This window comes from Stylophora pistillata, chromosome 9 (genome assembly GCF_964205215.1).
Source record: "Stylophora pistillata chromosome 9, jaStyPist1.2, whole genome shotgun sequence".
In the NCBI taxonomy this organism is placed as follows: domain Eukaryota; kingdom Metazoa; phylum Cnidaria; class Anthozoa; order Scleractinia; family Pocilloporidae; genus Stylophora; species Stylophora pistillata.
In genome coordinates this window covers 32,311,450-32,332,555 of record NC_142527.1, presented here as the reverse complement: position 1 = coordinate 32,332,555, position 21,106 = coordinate 32,311,450, and the positions used below count along the sequence as shown (strand labels likewise).

General features: G+C 38.0%; 4 protein-coding genes and 1 long non-coding RNA gene across 7 annotated transcripts in view; all 5 read right to left on the bottom strand.

Moving 5' to 3' along the window:
- LOC111336158 (apoptosis-inducing factor 1, mitochondrial) overlaps window positions 1-3,143 on the bottom strand; it is a 17,586-nt gene extending 14,443 nt beyond the window's left edge. Inside the window, exons 1-3 of one of the 2 annotated variants that reach the window (XM_088732133.1) lie at window positions 2,855-3,143; window positions 854-928; window positions 161-299 (exon numbers count right to left, since the gene is read on the bottom strand). In XM_088732133.1, the coding sequence (XP_088588259.1) occupies window positions 161-299; window positions 854-928; window positions 2,855-3,100 (460 nt within the window). In that variant the 5' untranslated portion in view covers window positions 3,101-3,143. The remainder of the gene's footprint in view (window positions 1-160; window positions 300-853; window positions 929-2,854) is intronic. The other variant, XM_022942195.2, reaches the window with a different exon arrangement.
- A 910-nt stretch (window positions 3,144-4,053) lies between these two features.
- LOC148724329 (uncharacterized) lies at window positions 4,054-6,503 on the bottom strand. The gene is made up of 3 exons (XR_015991364.1): window positions 6,145-6,503; window positions 5,295-5,348; window positions 4,054-4,934 (listed from the first exon to the last, which is right to left on the bottom strand). It is a non-coding gene; the product is annotated as an uncharacterized LOC148724329 (long non-coding RNA).
- Window positions 6,504-11,087: 4,584 nt separating this feature from the next.
- LOC111336140 (uncharacterized) lies at window positions 11,088-14,073 on the bottom strand. The gene has a single exon (XM_022942175.2). The coding sequence runs from the start codon at window positions 13,891-13,893 to the stop codon at window positions 11,803-11,805; it is 2,091 nt and encodes a 696-aa protein (XP_022797910.2). The 5' UTR covers window positions 13,894-14,073; the 3' UTR covers window positions 11,088-11,802.
- Window positions 14,074-15,023: 950 nt separating this feature from the next.
- On the bottom strand, window positions 15,024-18,338 carry LOC111336170 (uncharacterized). The gene is made up of 5 exons (XM_022942207.2): window positions 18,215-18,338; window positions 16,888-17,122; window positions 16,004-16,160; window positions 15,610-15,633; window positions 15,024-15,404 (listed from the first exon to the last, which is right to left on the bottom strand). Exons 2-5 carry the CDS (start codon window positions 17,095-17,097, stop codon window positions 15,151-15,153), a joined length of 645 nt encoding a protein of 214 aa, XP_022797942.2. The 5' UTR covers window positions 17,098-17,122; window positions 18,215-18,338; the 3' UTR covers window positions 15,024-15,150.
- Window positions 18,339-20,168: 1,830 nt separating this feature from the next.
- The window catches only part of LOC111336141 (nuclear pore complex protein Nup98-Nup96), a 29,256-nt gene continuing 28,318 nt past the window's right edge, over window positions 20,169-21,106 (bottom strand). For both annotated transcript variants that reach the window (XM_088734327.1, XM_088734328.1), the window contains one exon: window positions 20,169-20,888. In XM_088734327.1, coding sequence (XP_088590453.1) covers window positions 20,739-20,888 — 150 coding nt within the window. In that variant the 3' untranslated portion in view covers window positions 20,169-20,738. The remainder of the gene's footprint in view (window positions 20,889-21,106) is intronic.

Sequence of the window (21,106 nt, the reverse complement as noted above, 5' to 3'; positions counted from 1 at the left end):
TTTCCTGAGGTATGATTTCTCAAAGGGAGGAAAGGGTAGAGCATCTAACAATGGGAGAGAGTTGATGTACACCCAAGGGACCTCCCCTACAAACTACATCCTTGCTTGTTGGAGGGGAGGGGGATGGTAAGGCACCTGACCACTGACAGTAATCCTATACCTTGTTGTAGGGTAATGTCCTCACCTGACTCTGCTTTTCGTTCTTCAGCAGCTGGGCTCTCTTCTTTGGTTGAATCTGCAGCGACAACTGTATCTTCAACTGCCACCTCTGCCACAGTCTTTGCCTCGTCAGCAGGTAGCTGTCAGAAGAAAACGATTCAGACATTTGTTCCTTTAATTAATAGCTCATCAATTGAAACTTTTAAACCTATGTGATCATTACTTTAAATTTTTAAAACTTTTTGGTTCATGTTTTCTAACTTGCGTTTTAAGCAAGCTTTTTAAATTTTGTTTCCATGTTGCAAAAAAGCAACAACAACAAAAACTAAACAATAAAATAAAAAAAAAAACATAACTACATACATTTAACATTTCAAAACTATCACTTCTAATAAATAACTTCAAAGAAACCAAAGACATCACAAAAAAAAACAAAAGAAAAGCATAAAATATCACTGTTGCTGAGTACTGTTTAAAGTGGGAAATATTACTGAAACATCAATAGGACATGAGAGAAATTAAAACTACATTTATGCAAGAAAATTAAGGTTAAATTGATTTGGAAGACCTTGGAATTGTTTATTTCAAGGTATGGTAACTTTTCTCACTGATCAAATATCATCTCAATCTAGAAATCATATCATTAACGTGATAATCATCTCTCTGTGTATACATGTTTGATTACATGACTCACCTTTGCTGCATCCTCAGAAACCGCAGGTTTTGATGAGGGAGATTCATAAGGGTTAAAAAAGCCAGCGTATACAATCTAAAATAAAAAAGAAGTGAAAATACATGAGGTCCATTAAATGTACTGACACTGAAATTTAATATAGATAATTACTTTTTCCTTCATATGCAATTATCATTTAGGTAATTTAAATGGAAGTCTCCTTGTAATGCCTTTGAACAACTTTCAAGGTCAAGGTGGATCATTGTTTATTTGGAATACTATAGAACAAACAGTCTGATAACCATATGAAAGAACAACTCTTTCAGATTTTTTTTTTTATTGTGCAGTACTCATCTAAAAAAGGCTGAAAGATCATAAAAACCTCTTCCTTCTTAAAAAACACAGTGGAATAACCCCACACATGTACAAAGGGTGTATTTACCGCATCCCGGTTAGGTCAATTGGTTGAGCGCTGGACTGTTGTGCGGGAGGTCCAGGGTTCATTCCCCGGCTGGAACAACACTCAGGGTCTTAAAATAACTGAGGAGAATGTGCTACCTTTCTATAACATCAAGAAATGGACAAACATTCTAGTCTTCTTGGATAAAGATGAATAAACCATAGGTCCCATCTCTTGCATCTATTAATTAGTTAATTTGGTTAAGCAGGGGACATTAAAGAACCCACTCACGAGATTACTGTGATGTGGTCTGACCTGTTTACTGGGAATTGGAGGGAGGGGGCATCTGAAAGATTTGCCTTTATTTGATTGTAAACTGCTTAGCAGTCTGGTAAAGTCCCCCACACAGTGTTGTAAAGTGCCATGAGCTCAGGATATGAGCGCTATATAAATAAAAGTTATTATTATTATTATTATTATTATTATTAGGGTTCTAGATTTGCCATTCACCTTTCTCTTTTCTGTATAGTTTTGGATATGCTTTTACTTATCAGATTATTAGACTTTAAATCTGTTCAGATTTGACTCCGTTATTTATAGTTTTCCAGACACTGACATTAAAAAAAAGAGTAGATGTGAGCCGAAAGTGAGTTATTTTGGATTGTTTTTTACACTGTTAATATTTTGTATTGTAGAGGATTTTAAGGAAATTATTGCTAAATTAAGATCATATCATTATTATTATTATTATTGTTATTATTACCCAAGTGACCAGCTGCTAAATTTTTCTTGACTCAAAAGAAAGGATTTATCTTGACCATGTCATCACCATGATCTCACAATCAATTCTCCTCACTGCCTCCTTTACATTTCTTATAGCACTGGTTAAAGAATTTGGTGTTACATAAAGGAATATCCTCCTCTTGATATTTCTTATTTTCTCATTACCATTCCTGTCTTTTTATGTACTGATATTGCATGGAGAAATGATATATTGATCCTGCAATTGTTAAGGTTGAAAAAAAAAGTAATCTCCTTCAGGAAAAGTTACCTTACCAACATAAAACAATTTTGCATTGGTTGGTTGACGTAATTTCACCTGATAATGTTCTTTTTTGCATTTATTACTGAGGTGTGAAGAATCTAGACTCTTCTAGATCTGTAGGATTTTGATTTTGGATGTTTTGAGAAATTGTTCATGGTATATTGGAAAGCAATATTGAAGTAGGAAGCTTTTTTCTCAGTGACAGGGTGTCTGTTGTTTGAATAACTGCCTAGCATTCTCCACCAGCCTCCCCTCCCACCATGTTGACGTGGAAAATGTCCTCTCCAACTTTCATGGTATAAATTTAAAAATACATGCAAATCTAAAAACGCCACAACCACTTTTACATCTCTCAACTAAACAAACCTTTCGAAAATGAAAGCGTGCAAGATTTCACTTCGAATCCAATATTGTGTACACATGTACATAAACAACCTGACCTTCCCCTCCCTAACAATGGTCTATCGTAGTATTTGCCGACTCCCACGTGACGACAGGAGATCATCAAAGCAAAAATAAACTGTAGACAAACATGCGAGAAACAATTTCTAACTAGAAACTTTAAAATAATACTCACGTATAGTAGGGAACCCCCAAGCAACCCAATTCCAACAATCAACATCCCATTATCACCCATCAATCCTCCGGCTGAGCTCTGACTATTGCTTGATGAAAGCCGAGTGAATACTCGACTGATTGCAACATTAGGCCTTTTCTCGAAAGAACTGTACAGTCGACACACAGCCCGGCCTGGAGAACTCAATGCCGGTCTAATCCGACTTAAGCAAGGCCGGAAAAATCTGCCACAAGTCACTAGAGACATTCTACGGTCGTAGCATGTGTAAAGGACATTCCCCTATTGAGCATGCGTTTTTGAAATGAGACCGCTGTTCACTGTTAAAGGGGTCTACACTTTTTTTCTTCGGCCTTTTTTCACACAAAACTATGGTTCTGTTCTTTGACCCTGTTGATTTCCACAATAGGTGGCCGAATTGACTATAAAAAACTCTGTGAAGCTACCTGAAAAAAGGAGTTGTAAATATTTCTGACTGTTGGACACGGAGCGATTGGAATATTGCTGGACTTAAGGACACAGGGTGTCTTAGTGGGCGTTACAGATGTCACGTTCGGATGTCATGCGTGATACGCATGCTGTATGAAATTATTACATAACGGCTCGCACTCTGTTTTTGTTTTGCCTTTCGACTCGTATCTTTTGACAACAGATGTTGGAAAACTTACGTTTGTGAAACTACATGAGCGGTGAATCAAAGGGAGAACTCTGGAGACCACCCCCCCCCCCTCCCTCACCCTGCATGATTGTAGGATAAAACCAAGGCCCATGGTTGCCAGATACAGAGATAATTTGGGGAGCAAATAATTATTATTTCCCCCTCCCCTCTTCCCCCTGCTACCCTGTCAAAAAGAAATACTTGTTACTTTAAGGTCTGGATCTGCCACTTTTAAGATTAAGAGTCTTAAGAGTTTTTTTTTATAAGGATTTGTTTGGGGTTTCTCATTTGTAAAGCCCCTGTTCAGTTTACTTGTCTATACCACTTAAAAATGGGATAAATTGTGTTAGAATACGTGCTCCAATATCATGACCAATGTAACTGCACGCTTACCACAATGTTTATCGCAGTTAATCGTGGCTTACTTGCACATTAGTAGAAAACCGCTTTAGGAAATGCTGCAAAATTGTATAGGTGATACTATGCCAAGTATGTTAACTTAAATCAGAGCCGCTTATGAATGATTGTATAAAAGTCAGTGAAATACACAATAAAAATCAGTTGTTACTCCTATGTACTAGTTACAATATGGCAACATCAGTAAACCTAACAAATTGAATAAATAATTAACAATGATGGCCTCTTGCAAAATAATTTTATATCAGTGATTCCTCATCAAAATCAACCCCAGAAAAGTGATGTTGATGCTGAAGAAAGAAAAAAAACACCTCAAAATTATTTTTGTGAAGTATAACTCTCCCAACCCAAACATATCCAGATTCAGAAAAGGAAGAAATATTTCATCATTATCCACAATTAGATAAGTATTAAGTATATGAAACTTCCCTCGACTCTAACATAACTTAACTGTCAGGATTTTCATTTCAAAAGAGTGTGTAATCTGTCATTTTAAAAACCTAGATTTAGTAAACCAACAAGTTCAGCAATTTTGGGAAAGACTGAAACAAAGATTTCATAACCATTCAAATTTATTGCACAACATTTAAGTTAGATTGAAGTTAAGAAGAAAATTAAAATTTTCTCACAAACATTATTTGTAAATTGATTCACTGTAAACTCAAACCTTACACTAAAAATGATATAAAACAATTGCCAACAGCAATGTCACTGAATGTTAACCTCTAACTTTCCACCAAAAAAATCTTATTTGGGAAACCTCTGTGAATTTAAACCCAAACTAAAAAATTTTTCTCATGATGCTTTGGTAAATAACATCCTTATTATCTACTTACTCAAACTCATTGACTGTTAATGCTAAGTAACAATTTTTTTTATCAGTACATTAGTAAGAGATATGATAAATGAAGTAAAGCTGACATCAATTGATGTTGGTACAGTGCAACAGCAGCAACATCCATGGCTCTTCTTAATTTGTGTATGTCTTTCTTACTCATTTTCCTTCAGCTAAAAAGAAAAATTCCAAATTACCAATGATTATACAAAATATATATTTATAATAAACAATATTTTTAAATACAATGACAAATGTACTTACACTAGACTCACATTTAATTTAGCTATTTTTGTATAGTTCACAACTGAGAAAATATCTCTTCCATACACTATTTTTGAAACAAATTGGTAAAAGGAATCTTTGAAATAAATATTGTTTATCAAAATAACCACAGTTCGTGGAAGACAAAAGCTACAGTGGCTTGTAGGTCTACAAAATATCAGTATTGGCCCAACAAACCTTTCAAAAGCTATAAATATATTTTTATAAGTTTGGCAAAAACACAGAAAATATCAATACATAAATATTACCTTAGCTTGTTCATCTGCAGTCAAAACTGAACTGAATGCACCTTCCTTCCATGCCTATACAAGCATCAAGTAGAGATTATAACAGCTGCTTTAATTAATTTCGATTTTTCTCTTTTCTCTTTTCATTACGTCCCTCCCCTCCCTCCCCGATACCCCGTCCCCACCCTCGCACACTCCCCTTTCTCCACCCTTTCCCCTTCAAATTAAGACAAAATTAAACAAAGCAAAACAAAGGGAAAAGAAAAGATAGCCAGAGTCACCGCAAACATTGACCTGCCCTACAAAATTACACAATAGGGTTAGAGTGCCTATTATTTCAAAAGTAGGGATCACATCTCTTAAGTTTTCGACCAAGCGACGCCGTCTGCGCGAAACTGTCAAAACACAGTCAGATTATTTGCATATATTAAGCCTCGTAAACAAGGATTTGTGTTTTTCGTCACGCATAACAGAATGATCTTAATTTCATAATAGCAAGATATTTTCTCTAATCTTTAAGGAGGCTGTAAAGTAAGGTGAATGTCAAATACAAATTTTCAACGATCTGGCATGATGTCGATACCAATAACACCCAATTCAAAAATGCGTGCAGAAATTCATGTCCTGTTTTCATCACATAAACCTCGATTTGTAGATATTACACATTCCTGATTTGACTTAAAAAAAAAATCCTTCTCATTCTAACGCTTTTCCGTCGTTACAATTTATCTAGCAGGCAAGATTATTCTCTAAGTAAAAATTTGCATTTGGAACACAAACACAAGTCTACCTTCCCTTTCACTTTTAACCTTTGAATGCGCGTACAAAATTCTTCCTCCGAAATTAGTCTGAAAGTTGTTTTCTTTCTTACCCATACGGAAGCACTTGTAAAAAGGCCCAGTCCTAGGACGAACATGCCCATTTCTTCTTGTGTGGCTGGACGTTTTTCCTGTCTGATGTGCGAGCTTCGCTCACCAAGCCTCCTTCCAAGGAACTGTCGAGAGCCTCCAAAACAACAAGCGCGAGCAATCCTTGAAAATGCCTGGAAGGACATCGTATGGGTAAAAACTCCTGAAGAAGTGTATTAATCAATGGTAAAAGGTGTGAAAACTGTTAGGAAATTAGGTGGAAGAACAATGCACCAAAGTGGATGGATCGCTATTAAATTCAAGCTGGATCTCGTTTGACTAATAAAGTAAACAAGGAACTGTCTGTGTCAGTTGGGCGGGGAGGTACGACGTCACGTTATATTCGGATATCACGCAAGGGCAAACGCAAAGTTCTCTCCGTTTGCTCTCCCGCTATGATAGAGCTAGAACTGCAAAAATAAGAATGATTCCAGCTCCTTTGGACACTTTTTTATGCCATTTAATTTCATCAAAAAGAAACCTTGTCCTCGCTGAAGCGGAACTTTCCGTGACTTCTACGTTACTTAAGCATCAACTTCAGAAATGTCGCGCAAAAAGTTGTTTACAACATTTTTCTCAAAGGATATAAACGAACAATATTGCTTGAAATGTAACTTAAATTATGATAATGTTCACACTTGATTTATGATTCATCTGTAGAATAATTGTCTTCTAAAATTTCTTTTTAAGTCCTGTTGCCATTTCAATGAGATTTTCAACAATAAGAAACGTCAGTTACGTTCATTGTTTTTCTAATGCTTAAGTGTTAGGGGTAGGATGAAATTTAAGACCCTGGATGTCTATTTGATTACATAAAGAGGGCAAACAAACTAACAAAAAATTAAAAACACCTCCAAGTTTACAAAATTAAGTTTAATTATACTGTTTCCATAGCATTGTGTCTTCATAAATGTCCCCATCTCAGTTACTTACACCAAACATTAGCCTTACTTTTTTACCAGGAAAAAATTCTGCATGCCCAGTGGTGGATCTAGGGGAGAGGTCCAGGAGGCCCCAGGGCTCACTCTTATTTTGAGTGAGAAAAAATCACAGAAGGAAGAAAAGCCAGCAGATGTACACACACAAAAATCAATTCAAGGTCTAGATCCATCACTGATGCCATTGGAAAACTGGAAAATTCTTATCAGGGATTTGTTTCAACATTTTTGTCACAAAAGGGTGATTTCCATTCACTGCTCACTCAATGTTGATTTTAAAAATTGTTTCATTTTTAAGACTATACAGCAAAAATCTGTTAAGTCTTGAAATTCTTCTGGTGGCAAAACCATAATCTCTGCAGTGCTGTAAGAAAATTCCACCAGAATTGGTGTTATTTAAGGTATCCTGCAAAACAAAGTTGTCTATAGTTCCATGTTGGCTGCAGCTGTTATCTGTTAGGATGGCCTGGCACTACATTTATTTATCTTCTTTAGATTTCATATTCCTTGTCTAATTTCCATTTCTGATAACCCTAAAAGACAAGAATGATACAAATTTATTTCTTTCAAATTTGTCATTATTGTAGTTTACATGCAGTTTAAGAAACAGAGTAGAATGAAGTGTGAAGGATTGGACAAATGCATTTGTCAAACATGGATATATGTGATTGGTGTTCTGTTCCAACTAATGTAATTGTGTCAAGAATATTTTAATGAATATTTTGTTGTAACTTGAAACTTACAATCCCAACTAGACCACAAATGATAGTTGATATTCCAACCACAATCATGTTTGTGGAGTAGTTTCGTCCTTTGCCTTGAGTCCAGTAGTTTCTCCTTAAAATGGACAAAGCTGGGTGAGGTGCCACTGCTCTTTTGACAAGATGATACATTTCTTGTGCTTAACTCTTTCTTAGTAGTGAATATTATTTGACTCTGCTTTCTGGGCAGCAATACTGTTACTTGTCTAAAAAGGAAACAAATGATTCAATAATACAGATAAAATTATATCAATTTATCATGTGGCCTATACAGTACCATGCATGTTTTTATTGAAAGACAATATAAAAATTCAGTATAAAAAAAAGAGTGTCAACAGTCAAAGAGGTGGATGCAAGAAAATGCCATATGCTGCTTCATCTTTGGAGGGAAAATGGGCTTTTTATATGCACTAGCTAGTTGGCCTTATGTTAGTAAAATTTTAAATGTCAGTGTTCTACCTGTAATCTCTGTTTCAAGAACTGGAATTTACGATAAACCTGGAAAATAATTTTACTTAGCTGTCTCAGATAAGATCGAGTTCTTCAAAGTCATGCTTTCTTACATTTTACATTAAAACCAGAACTCCAACAATAAACATAACTATGGCGCTAATAAATCTAAGAGCGGAGATCGAAGGCATTTTTTCTCCAAGATTCTAAACTCACTTTTTATGGCGGTGCTTAATCGAGTAAATACGATATATCTTCATTCTCGAGGAATGACAAGCAACGAATTGCATGAGAACAGGCTTGTTGCTCCACATGCAGTGCATAGGTATGCCTAAAACGTCTTGGTGAGAATTTCATGAACTGATTAAAATGAAACAACAGAACCGTTTCTCCTTCTAAAATTTATGCTTTGCGTCTCATGTACATAAAGCCGTTTAAAATATGGAAAACTATAAACTTGAAAAAACGTTTATATTGTAAAGCTGTACATTAGGATATCCGCGAGTGAGCATGAAAAACAGCTACACGTTTCTTGACTTTGGTTACAAACTGATGCTTTCGAAGTCACGTTATCTTCACTATTATAAAAATAAAATCTTAAAATCTATGAAGAGATATTGAAGGTCTCAGTTAAACGCACCTCTATAAACCATATTCCTCACAACTCACCAACTCGTCCGCCGTAATACTTTGTACCCAGTCCATAACGGTTATTCACCACAGGAAAGTTATCGTGTACAGGGAGACCGGGTTCTAATGTTTTAAACTTATCTTTGAAACAAGAGGCACAGGAGCTAAGAGGTTCACAAAGATAACGACAAGTTTCAATTCTGAACTGTTCCGATATCGTCGTTTTAATCATCGATTTCATACAGATTCACTGATTACTAATGTAGAAAACATGAATTTAAATGTTCTGTGCTGCCGAATCAACAATTTGATATGCACAAAGTTATATTTCAACAGGAGGGACTGATCAGAAGCACAGGCTTACCATCTTAAATATCTGTGGTTTCGCGTTTCTATGGTAATGGGTTCCTGTGGGATTTACAAAGCCGTTATCAATGTAGTTCAAATATATTTCCTCTGGAATCTGTCCCTAGTGAGATACTTGATAGATAGAAACTTTATTAACGTGTCAAAGAAGCTTCTAGTTTTGGAGATATCCCATACTAATGTGGGGACACAAATAAAATGGATAAAAATTATTTACAAAGAATATTACCTACTTAAGAATAAAATTAAGTCATATCATGTATGAAAAAAGATATGAAATGAATTAAGAAGTACATAGAGCACAGCCCCTGCAGCCATCATCTAATAGGGAGCTGAGGTCACGCTTACGTCTGCGGTTTTTGAAACTAGCTAATGTTGTGGCTGATCTGTCGTGAGTTGTCAGTTTACTCCATAATTAGGTCCTAAATAGCGTAGTGAATGCTTGCCGTAAGTTATTGTATTGTATCTAGGAATAGGAAAGTCGGCCTGTCTTAAATTATAGGAAGCGTTGTGTTTCTGAAATATATTATAAATATTCAAAGGGCTAAGGTTGTGTTTAACTTTGTACATTAAAATGCATATATCCTGTAAGCGTCTGTTTAGTAGCGAAGCTAAATTAGCTTTCTGCAGCAAACGTTCATAGGTGGCGTGTTTATCTTTGAATACGGCCCTTAGGCCTCTTTCTTGAACTCTCTCCAATCTGCGACTATCGCTAGATTTACAAAAATGCCATGTGAGATGGCAGTAGGTTAGGTATGGTAGAATGGCTGCCTTAATAAATTTTAATTTTGCATTTGTTGGAATCAAGTTGCGGAGTCTCATAAGCGCACCAATCCTTTGACTGGCTTTGTTACAGATAGTATTTATGTGATTATTGAAATTCAAATTTGAGTCAATTGTGACTCCGAGAAGTTGGAGAGTAGCGGTCGTATTGATTTTCTCTTTGTTTACTAAGATAGCGCATTCTTCGATGCTATTTTCAGAGTTATTGTTGCTACCAATAATTAAGGTTTGGTATTTTTCAAGGTTATCAACTAATAGACTAGATTCGTACCAGTTGGTTGCTTTTTCCATACTGTCTCTAAGTTTGGATGTAGTAGTGGGTAGGTCATGACCTGTATGGTAAAACTGATGGTCGTCCGCGTACATTGATATATCTCTAACATGATAAGATAGATCGTTTTGGAATATATTCCGCAACAGAGGACCCAATGCGGATCCCTGAGGACAGCCTCGACTGACTAATCTGTCAGAGCTGATATTACTTCCTAACTTTACACTATTTCTCCTATTCGATAAATAGCTTTTTAGAAGTTCAATGATATTACCCTGGAAGCCGTAAGCTTTGAGTTTGCTCAATAGCAGCGGTGGATGTAAGGAGTCAAAAGCTTTTGACATGTCAGTCGACATTACGCTTACGAAAAGATGTTCATCTCTGGCCTCTCTCCACCCCTCCACCAGGTTGATCAGCGTGGTTTCGCAGCTGTATTTTTTGCGGTAGGCTGACAAGTTTACACACATGTGTTTGTCGAGGTCGGTCGTAATTTGCTTGCCAAAGAGCTGCTCAAAGACCTTACCAACACATGGTAAGACTGTGATAGGTCTGTAGTTTTACTTACTGGATCTGTCGCTCTTTTTAAATAAATGCGACTTGTTGCATTTCTTCACTGGAGAGGGCGAGCCGAATTAACCGCCGAGCGTTGAAAGCCCCAAACGAGCGATTTTGAGGCTTTCAGGCAGAAAAAAACACTTCCAAATAAGTAATGAACTAATAATCTTTATTCAGAGGTGATTTTTTTTGAAGACTGACAACTAGGGACAGATTTTAGAGGCAATATCTTTGAACTACATTGTAAATGCCACAGTAACCATTACCATAGAAACCCGAAACCACAGATATTTAAGATGGTAAGCTTAGTTGTGATCAGAAGTAAGCCATCCCTCAAGAGCTTATACAAAGCTCCATTTTATTTACTTTTTCTGTCCCTACTAACAATTCCTCAACCTCCGATAATCACTGGTGGTGCGAAAAGTCAACTGAGTCCACGGCGCCCAGCGAAGTTTGAAAATAAATTTAAGAAACTCGTCATGTGTGGAATGGATAGATAGATAGATAGATAGATAGATAGATAGTTTTATTTGAAAAACATTGCAACCAAAGGTTGAATTACACATTCATTGACAATATTAAGAAATATATAAGAAATAGTGACATACTTTTAAAATATTAAAAACTAGGTAACATACAATAAGGTCAGCTTATACAAAGCGTGCGTGAATGATGAAAGATAAAACTATGACGTCACCTGTTCGTACGGACCACAGGTAAATTGAAAGCGCGCTTTTTCCTTAAGTCCACTCTAGATACATTCCTGGGCGGCGGGAGCTCATGCAGCTTGTGACCTGGTACAAGAACGTCAGCTTGTCTTGGGTCATCCTCTCTCGCCTTTAATTACGCTTTCTTCCCTGAGCTTTCTTAATGTGTGAATGAAATTAGAAGACAAGCTAAGACCGGCAAGCGTGACATTAAGTTCAAATTACGTGACATATTCCGAAACTTGATTATTATTGGATAGTCAAGGTCACGCGATTCAGAATAAACTGGACATTTGCTATAATACTGAAAAGTTAAAATTTCTTCAAAGTTGACATCTTTTGGAGGATCCATTCCTTGTCCCCAGTCTATGTCCGAGCACTGGGGCGAGTTTAAAAGAAACATCTGTTTGTCTGACTCATCAAACCACATGCAGCTGATATTTTTAGTTTTGATTTCTTGAACTAAGAAAAAATCGCCCATTTTCCACGCTTTTCCGATGCAAGAATAAACGGTGTCAGACCTCTGGCAACCTGGATCGTACTTCACTTCAAATGAAAGCGTATTCTTGCACGCAAAATCGACACGTGACAGTGGTCCCTTGCATTCAACCTGATTACCACTGTTAACTGACTTGAAATGGTAAACTCCTTTCCCCCGGGACGGAAGAAAGCAGCTGGTTTTTCTCAGAGGTGCATGGCGTCTTATTATGATTTTGTCAATATTGCGACCCCAGACAGGATAAGGATCTTTCATGTATGGAAGCCAGCTTGAGCAAAACAGTCGCAGGATATGATTATAGTAATAATACACTAAAGAATCATTGTTATGACCATTCGGGATTATCAACTGACTTTGGGAAAGTCTGTATACTAACATATCACTTCCAACGATGTCTGTGATACCTAGGCGACTTAATCTGGGATAACAGCCATTGGTAAAGTTTGACACTAGTATATAATCATCGATAAAGAATTTTGACCGTCCCGATCCAGGCCATTTCCCGGTAACTAATGAACTGCATTCGTGGGGAGCCTGATGCTGAAAAACATACCTCTGTTTACAATGGAAGTTTCCATATGGGGGAATATTAATTGATGTTTCGTTTATGACGACGCTACGTAAACCATTATGAACGGATATTTCTTTCCAGATTCCACGAATTTTTTCTGGGAAGTTACACTCCACTTTAGTGATTTGAGAAAGAGGTCTGTCTGTTTCTCCAACGTTCACTCCTCGTCTCATGTGAAATGTTAATGATCTTACTCCGTCTGACGCATTTCTCGTGCAAATCGGCGCATTGTAAAGATGCAATACAACGTTGTCTCTGTCTCTGTTTGTAAGTTTTCGAAATCTAATACAGAAGAAGTCTGATGCGAGAAATGAAAATGCGCTCCTCGCTGTATAAGTTCGTCTCTTGGCAATAAAGTATGTAAAATTTCCATCTCTCCATGGTGCACTGAAGCAAGACAAAGCCAGATCGATGGTGAAAGGGTTATTCAGATGACGCTCTCTCATTAAACAATGATTGTTCCTTGTTAAGTGGATCCGTAAGCCTTCCTTACCCACACAGTCAGATTCAAACGTTCCCATAATCGCAGCGTCTTTGTTAGGGAGGCATTGTTTCCCTATTAGCTCATTATCGACCTCAGTAATTTGAAATCCTCCCCTTAGCACAGCCGGACAATCCGGTATCTCCTCTAAAACACTTGAAAGCAAAGGACTTTCGTTCGCCAGTAGATCACTTGCATTACAGGCCAGGTGAGTTTGATTGGGTCTCCAGGGCGACTGTTCGTATGTGACCACACTTCGCCCTCTTTTCCGGAATTTCATACAAGAATAATACTTTACGTTCGAGCGAGTTTCATTCATCGAGTCATTACGGAGGATAATGAAAACATGAGGAGCAAGCTTTCTCCAACAGTAAAACACCGATTTAGTTCTTGAAGAATACGAATCTCCCAATATCTCAATTTTCCCTTCGTTGAAGACCCATTTGTACTCTTCTTTCATTCTGTTGTTTCTGAATTCATTGAAAGGTTTATTTCTTTCGTAAGGAAATCTCTTGCCTCGTGACCAATGGCGCCATTCTCTGTTTGACAATTTTGGACCCGAGTCTTGCAAAAATCCCGGAAAAGAACATTGTGGTTCCTCTTCAGGGAAGCCTTGAACACCGAAACAGAGATTTAAATGCGACAAGCTTAAAACAACTCCCAGACAGAGGAGCAGACAATTTTGCTGAAGGGAAGCCATTTAAAGACTCATCGGGAAAGAAGCCAAGCAGATCACAATGCCATTTATGTAAATGGAATACATGATCGTAACCCCTGATCGATAACCATCTGTAGCCGACCAACCACTGAGATAGCGCGTGCGATTCATCAGTAAGCCACTCGAAGTGATTTAGGGCGTGATTAATCTAAACATGGCAATTTGATTTCCAAAGCGGGTGGGCGAGGGGGCCTTGTCGAATGTGTATGTAGCTATGTTGAACGAGGGAAGGGGACGGAAAGATTAGTTGTAGTATGCGGTGTGATAACTTGCGTGTGTTTGCAGCCTCACCAAAGTCAGTATTCAATATGGCTGCCACCCATTTCTTGAGATTCATGACGAATGCAGTTGTTTTTAATAGAAAGTAAAACTATATAATTTTTATTTACCCCTCCCCCCCCCAGTCCCCACCTCGCTTCATCGCTTTGCTCTTTATTCTTTATTCCGCTGAACAACAAAGCCACCCAAAGTAGTCCTCAGACTCCCTACTGTGGTCACCCGCTGGACGGTTTTTAAAAATTAATTTTGATGCATCCTGTTCCAAACAAAATGTCTTGAAAAGTAATTACATTTTCACAAAAAAGCCATAATTCTACTAAATTTCCGGTTGAAAGCCTTTCACAGCTAACCTAACATGAAATGTAAACTATATCTGCTTTCTCACTTCAATTCCGGATCGAAAGTAAACGAGCATTTTGCATTGCATCCTTCAGCTTTTTAATAAAAAACTAAATGACAAACACACAAGTTCAGCAACTAACACGTCTTATAGTTATCCCATTCACATCATCGTTCAAACATGTTTCATATTTCTGTCCGCTTTGCTGCATGTCATGGAAGCAAATACGATTCCTTTTTGAGTCTACGAACGCTTATTAGGGCTTTTTACTAGAAGTTCATTCTACAGTAATTGGATATCGGAGGAAAAATTTGGGACTTGCGCTAGCATCTGCTTTAGACAGAGTGTTCCCTTGTTATGACTCTGCTTGATAAGTTTTAAATAAGTAACGTCTTTTGGAGAATCGTCTAGTGCATGTCACGTCTTACGATTTGTATCTGCTTGTCGATCTTTAGTACTGTATTTTAACGGTATCTTTCAAAAACAAACAACGTTTTATCTCAGATAAGACTTCTATCAAGTTTAATTTTTCCTCCAATTGTGTGCTCTTAATTAAACTGACTGAACTCTTCACATGCATCTCGGAATTACACTAACTGCCTGATAAACGTAATCAGCGTTTAGCACATCAACCTGGGGTGCTTCTCGTCTTCCTTTAACATTCTCTCTCCCAATTGGCTACAAAGATTGTAAAAACTCTTCACGATGTCAAAACTCCGTCCGGAACAACGCTTCTTGACCACCGCCTCCTTGTAACAATTGATAAACTCTTGCACATCGTGGCATATGTTCGTGTCGGTTTCCACCTTTTTGAGGAAGCGCTTCACACAAGTTATGTGGACAGCCTTCGCACATGAAAAACAGGGTTTAAAACCTGCGAAAAAATAAGTTAATTCAAAGTTTTTTGATCGTCCCTTTTTAATGACTGCCCGTTTTTCTAGCCTATCACAGGCTCTCAGTCACTGGAAATGAGTGAAAAAGTTGGCGCGCGAAAAACAGTGGGGGGTCGGGTGAAGAAAATAAGGAAACGCTTCAGTTTATCAAAATCACTAGTGCTAAAGCTCATGTACAACACTTACCGATGTAGTATGCCCTGTTCCACGCTGTCAAATAAACGGAAGGCGGGAATGAGTTACGTTACAGTTAAAAAATCTCGATTTAGAACTTTACCAAGTAAGAGGAGAATTAATCAGTAAAGAAGTAGATACTAAGATAATGTGTTGACGTAAATGATAGCCATGGCAATGAATTGGGGAAAAACATGGACAAGAAAATAAAATGATTATGATGAGAGGCTAGCACCTAAGGCTACATTTGCTAGGTGTTATTGCGGCACGATGTTATATAGAGGGTCAACAGAACACCTGTTATGTAAAAAGAAAAGTGGAACGGTACTCCTTGTTGAAAAAAGACCTTGCCTCCCTGTTAAAATATCCTTTAATGGAGTTTTAAGAGAGCAACATTTTCTCTTACCAGTGACTGCTCGTTCAAGGTCATTGTAATGGTGATTAGGGCACACGCGACACTTTTTGTCCATCATACCATGTTCCAGGACAACATAACTGTAATTCTGAAGCCACGAACCACCGACACAGCTTCCGAGAGAACCATCCAAACAATTCATAAACGCCTAGTGAAAAAGTTTATACAGCTGACTCGAACGACTAATATTTAGCCAATCTAATTTTCTGTGCGTCCTGAGGTTTCCCATCCCGCCGCTACTTGCACCCCCTTCCCTCTCCTCGTTCGTGAGCTCGTTAAGTGCCTGTGTCAGACGACATAGATTACTGGGGTGAATCTCTACAGAAAGGAGGCAATGGTAAACATCTCCTTCCTAGTCTGGTAAGTTCGGAGGCTTTAAATTTATCGCAATCGGTCATATGGCGCCCTCCCCTCCCTCTTCCCACCCCTCCTCACTGCTCTCCCCACCCTCCTCTCCCTGTTCTCCCCACCCTCCTCTCCCCTGCTCTCCCCACCCTCCTTTCCCTGTTCTCCCCACCCTCCTCTCCCTGCTCTACCCACCCAACTTTTTCTTAACTCATGTTCAAGAAAGCTATGTCATCCATAAAGGAGAATCCCTTGATAAGATATTGAGAGATACGAGGTTAATACACGAGTATCTCGGGTTTTGTCTCTTGGCACTATTGTTACAGCTTGTTCGACTGTCTGGTTTACTTAAACAACCTCGTTTACAGGGTATCTTCCTCTCCCAAGGGGAGAATAGATGGTTGCGAAGAGGAGAGACCGTAGGTATATGAGGAAAGAGTTGATCAGTAAAACTAGAGAAACCTTACATTTATCTGAACCAAGAGAATGTAAACTATTCTCTTGCCCGAATTTGGAACACGTGTACTGACCTGGAGAGCTGTGCAGTAAGTATTTCTTTTTTTACCTCGTCCTTGCCCAGCCTTAGCATCCATGAATACCTGTTTGAATTCATTGTTGCATTTTTTGATGTTGTCGTACTCACACTGTTTTCCCGTGTCTTCAAGGGGCAGGTCACCGACACAGCTAGAAATTAAGAAGCAGAACACTCCGGTGCAGAGGAGCAGGGTTGGTGATGTCATAGCGAGTTAAAGTCGATGAAGGCCTCTAGAATTATAGCGGAAGAAGAAAACGTATTGTTAGAAAATATCATTGGGGATGGAGACCACAACAAATTAAGCTCATGGTGACACATTACCATCACCATCTCAATTCTGATTGACTTATTCCAGCCGGCACTGCGCACTGTCAATCATCCCAAGGCCATATCCAAAGACAATCGTTTTTATCATCCCACACAGTAATGACGTTCATCCTTTACATTTTCTTGGCTTTGGTTGACAGGATAGCTTACGGAACAGCCATCTTTTGTGTGTGTATGTCTTCAGGCGAGCGAGGGCACTCACGAGGCAGGGAACGCGCGAGGGGCGAGTCACGTGCGCGAATGCCGCAACGCTTCTCCACTTGCTCCTCACTCATCCCGCGCTTTCCTCGCATTCATATCAAATGTACCCCCTCGCTTGAAAACACGCATATGAAAAGATAAAATAAAACACCTCTTTCGGCGACTTATAAAACGACCCTTTGCTTGAATGATTTTCTTTAAGATGCTCAACATCATTCGATCATTCTTACTTCGTTCAACCATTACGGTTTCCAAAACTTGTAAATTCATTGAATCTAGCTTCCTCGACGTGTTTTCCTGGCGTACAAGTCCGCTTTAATATTTTATTTAATTTACAATAGCAAAGCTTACCACTCGACCAACTGGAACCCAGACTTAACCCTTTCCTTCCCCCTTCCCCCTGGCATAAGGAAACACTTTTAAAAAATGTTACAAAAACACAGTAGATTTGACTGATTTGTTTTCTCCGTCGAGATCTGTTCTGGTGTTCGGTCCAGATATAAGTTTATTTTCGTAACTACCTTTCACAATTTGTAATGAAATAAGTTTCATTTGACCTGCGGATTAAATATCAAGTAAATAGCGCAACGATCCTCACAGGTGAGCAGCAATTTTAGCAATTGCAGAAAAGAAGTCTGAAAAATTCAGGCTATAACTCGTAACCAGATACAAATTGAGTGCGGCTAGGTACCAACTGAGCTACGAAGCCAGAGTTGCCTTAAGAGCAAGAGAAGACTAATTCAAAGAGACCCGATTACTCTTGGCAAACCCAATAAAGCCACAATAATACTTACAGTTATTTCCACTCTGCGTTGCGGCAAATATAGAAACCTCAACACTGTGATTAAAACTGTTTCATTTTATAGTTCACCAAGGCAATTATTAGGAATAAAGGGGTGACAAGAGTATCCGCATCTATTGTCTGAGTCAAGAGAAAACAGAATGAACACAATATAAATTCTTTGTGCTTGCGGGCGGATATCATTCCTTCTTCAATCCAGTCTAAAGTTGTGTTTCAATTTGTGATTTCTATTCAGTACGTATTTGACGGGAATGTCGATTCAATATTCCTTTTCTAATTAAACTAACTAATGCAGGTTTTAATGAGAAGATTAGGAACCAGGTTAGAAGAACAAATGTAACTACAAAAAAAATCATGTAAATAGATCCCCCAAAAATTCCAATAACTTTTGTCAGAGAGAAGGAAGAGTACATTGTTTCCATCTCAACCGACCTGACTTCTTTCTTGCACGCAACTAATCTAAGTGGAAGTTTGGGTCTAGGTCTGACGCGATTTTGTTTCACAGATATTTTCTCGTTCGTTTATCGTTCGATATTTTGTTTGATCTGATTGCTTCTTTCAGCAAGTTTGTTATTGAATTACTAATGATTTAATCTAGAATAAAACCTCGAAATAAAAATTATCAGAGATCGAACTAAATAAATGTGATCTTTACAACGAAAATTGACTTCATCGGGGATATCTTCATTAATTGTTTTATTAAATTCTGTGACCATGCCAGACTACAGTGCTCAGGTGATAATGGTTAACTTTCAAATGAAGCATTTCAAACTGGGACACACACATCAAATGTGACAATGCTTGTGTCTGATCGTTCACAATTGAACACTAAGGAGACTCGATTAAAGATTTTTCCTTCCTATATTTTATCCCCCTTACTATACGGACAATTACCAATAAGAACTTACAACACTTCAATTAACAAATCTAATATCAAGATCCTCCTGTTAGACATTCAATTAGATGCCTCTTAATTTTCCTGAACACTTCCCAAAGTTAAATGACTCGTATTTGGATCAGGGTTACAAAACATCTGCAATCTTTAAGATGGGGTCTTTCCTAAGATCAAAAGCTACTAGTTTAAGACTTGAATAATCTCTAAAGGGCGATTTAGGTCAATTTAAGAACTTACATGCTCTTATACGAATAGCATAAGTCTTCGCACGCTAACCATATTTCGATTTTGTTGTCGTTTTTTTTTCTTTAAATCAGTTGTATTTATCTTCCAAGTTATGTTTCCTATAATTGGCAGCTGGTTCCTGGTTTCACACAACAGTGGTTGAAGGAAGCGAAAGCGTTCGTTAGGAAAATTTCAGATGAGTTAAATACTCTGTCTGCGACCTATGAAGGGTTGGCGGGTTACTATTGTTGCCGCTCAATATGGTTTCATGATTGTCCGTTTCAAATATTGAGAGGATTACACAAGTGCTATGGAGTCCATATTGCTGCAGCGATTACCTTTTTGAATAAAAAAATGTTATCACGAATTTGTCAGAACACAAAGAACACGGAGGTGGAGTCTCAAAAATTAACGTTCGACAGAGTTTCATTTGTGGTGGCTCAACATTACCTTTGAAAGGTATTCATTAATTGACAGACCGGACCGCAAACTAGTTAGCGCAGGAATCTGAATCGAAGGCCTCGGTTAAAGCCTTGGCCGCATCAGTGCGCGTTTGTTTTTGAGCAAGCCACTGAACTATCACACTTCCTCGCTCTTTAAGAGTATTCAATATCCGTATCAGGGAAAGTTCCCTAGTCTCCCTGTGTACTAATGCCTTCAAAGTATAATTCAGTGTAGTTCTTTTACTTTTACTCTTTAGATTTTAATTTTACCCTGCATTTATCTCGCCTGTGCACTTGGAGTAACATTATCAATCTTAATCAGTCTCTGTTCACGCTAACTGGTCAACTTTACAGGTATTCTTGAGATTAATCAACCATTCAAATAAAAGAAGAAAAGAACAAACTATTTTATTTAGAATTCTCGTACAAAGATGGAGGAAGTTGCATACAATATATCGAATTAATTACAATAAAACAAAGGATTTTTAACATATACTGTATCTCCAGGACTAAGACTGTATATTTAACAGTTGGTAGGATTTGTGAGTAAATGTCTCTGGATGAGCCACAACCGTGAAAGAAAGGTTCACTTCATTTCCGTAGAGCTTCTATCACTGAGCAAAAAACACACGCGACATAACTCCTCTAGAGTCGTGAAGACTCGAGACGCTGCTTTAGAGAAGTTGTTGATATGATAGAAAACTTGGAACTAAAAAGTTTCTCACGACAAACTGCACGGAAAGGTTTAGTGGCTGCATAAGAAGTTAGAGGAAAAATTAACAGTTTTCCATTTTCAACTAAACAGCTCCTGAAAACAAAGGTAACACGGAACTTCGCTACTTTTCAAGCTACGCTTTTGTTTAAACAGTATCGTCTCGGTTGATAGCCTGTTGCGCTTTGATTCAACAATTAAATATTGAATCAACTTTTTATACACTTAACTGCCTGCAGTATCAATTCTCAGCGGCTATCTCCTGAATATAATTCGGGATCAGTTGACGTAATTCCTCCAGGGTACAGTCCTCGGGCATCGGGAGTTTGGTTAAGTGAGGAACTAGTACATGTGTCGGCAAAAGGGCCTCTCCTTCATCGGTGAGGTCCGTCTGAGTGAGAATAAAGAGGAAAAGCGAGCTGTTAAAATTTTTGACTCCTTTATAGCTTAAAGTCTGGTCCTTTGTTTCCAGTCAGACAGTAGCAGGAAAGAGTACTTCTGAAAACGTTTCGCACTTTTCTACTTCCCTAAACAGTCAATAATTACAAGGCATTTTAAAAGAATTCCAACGACCACGACTGCAATAGTTATACCGTCAAAAGGTGGAAA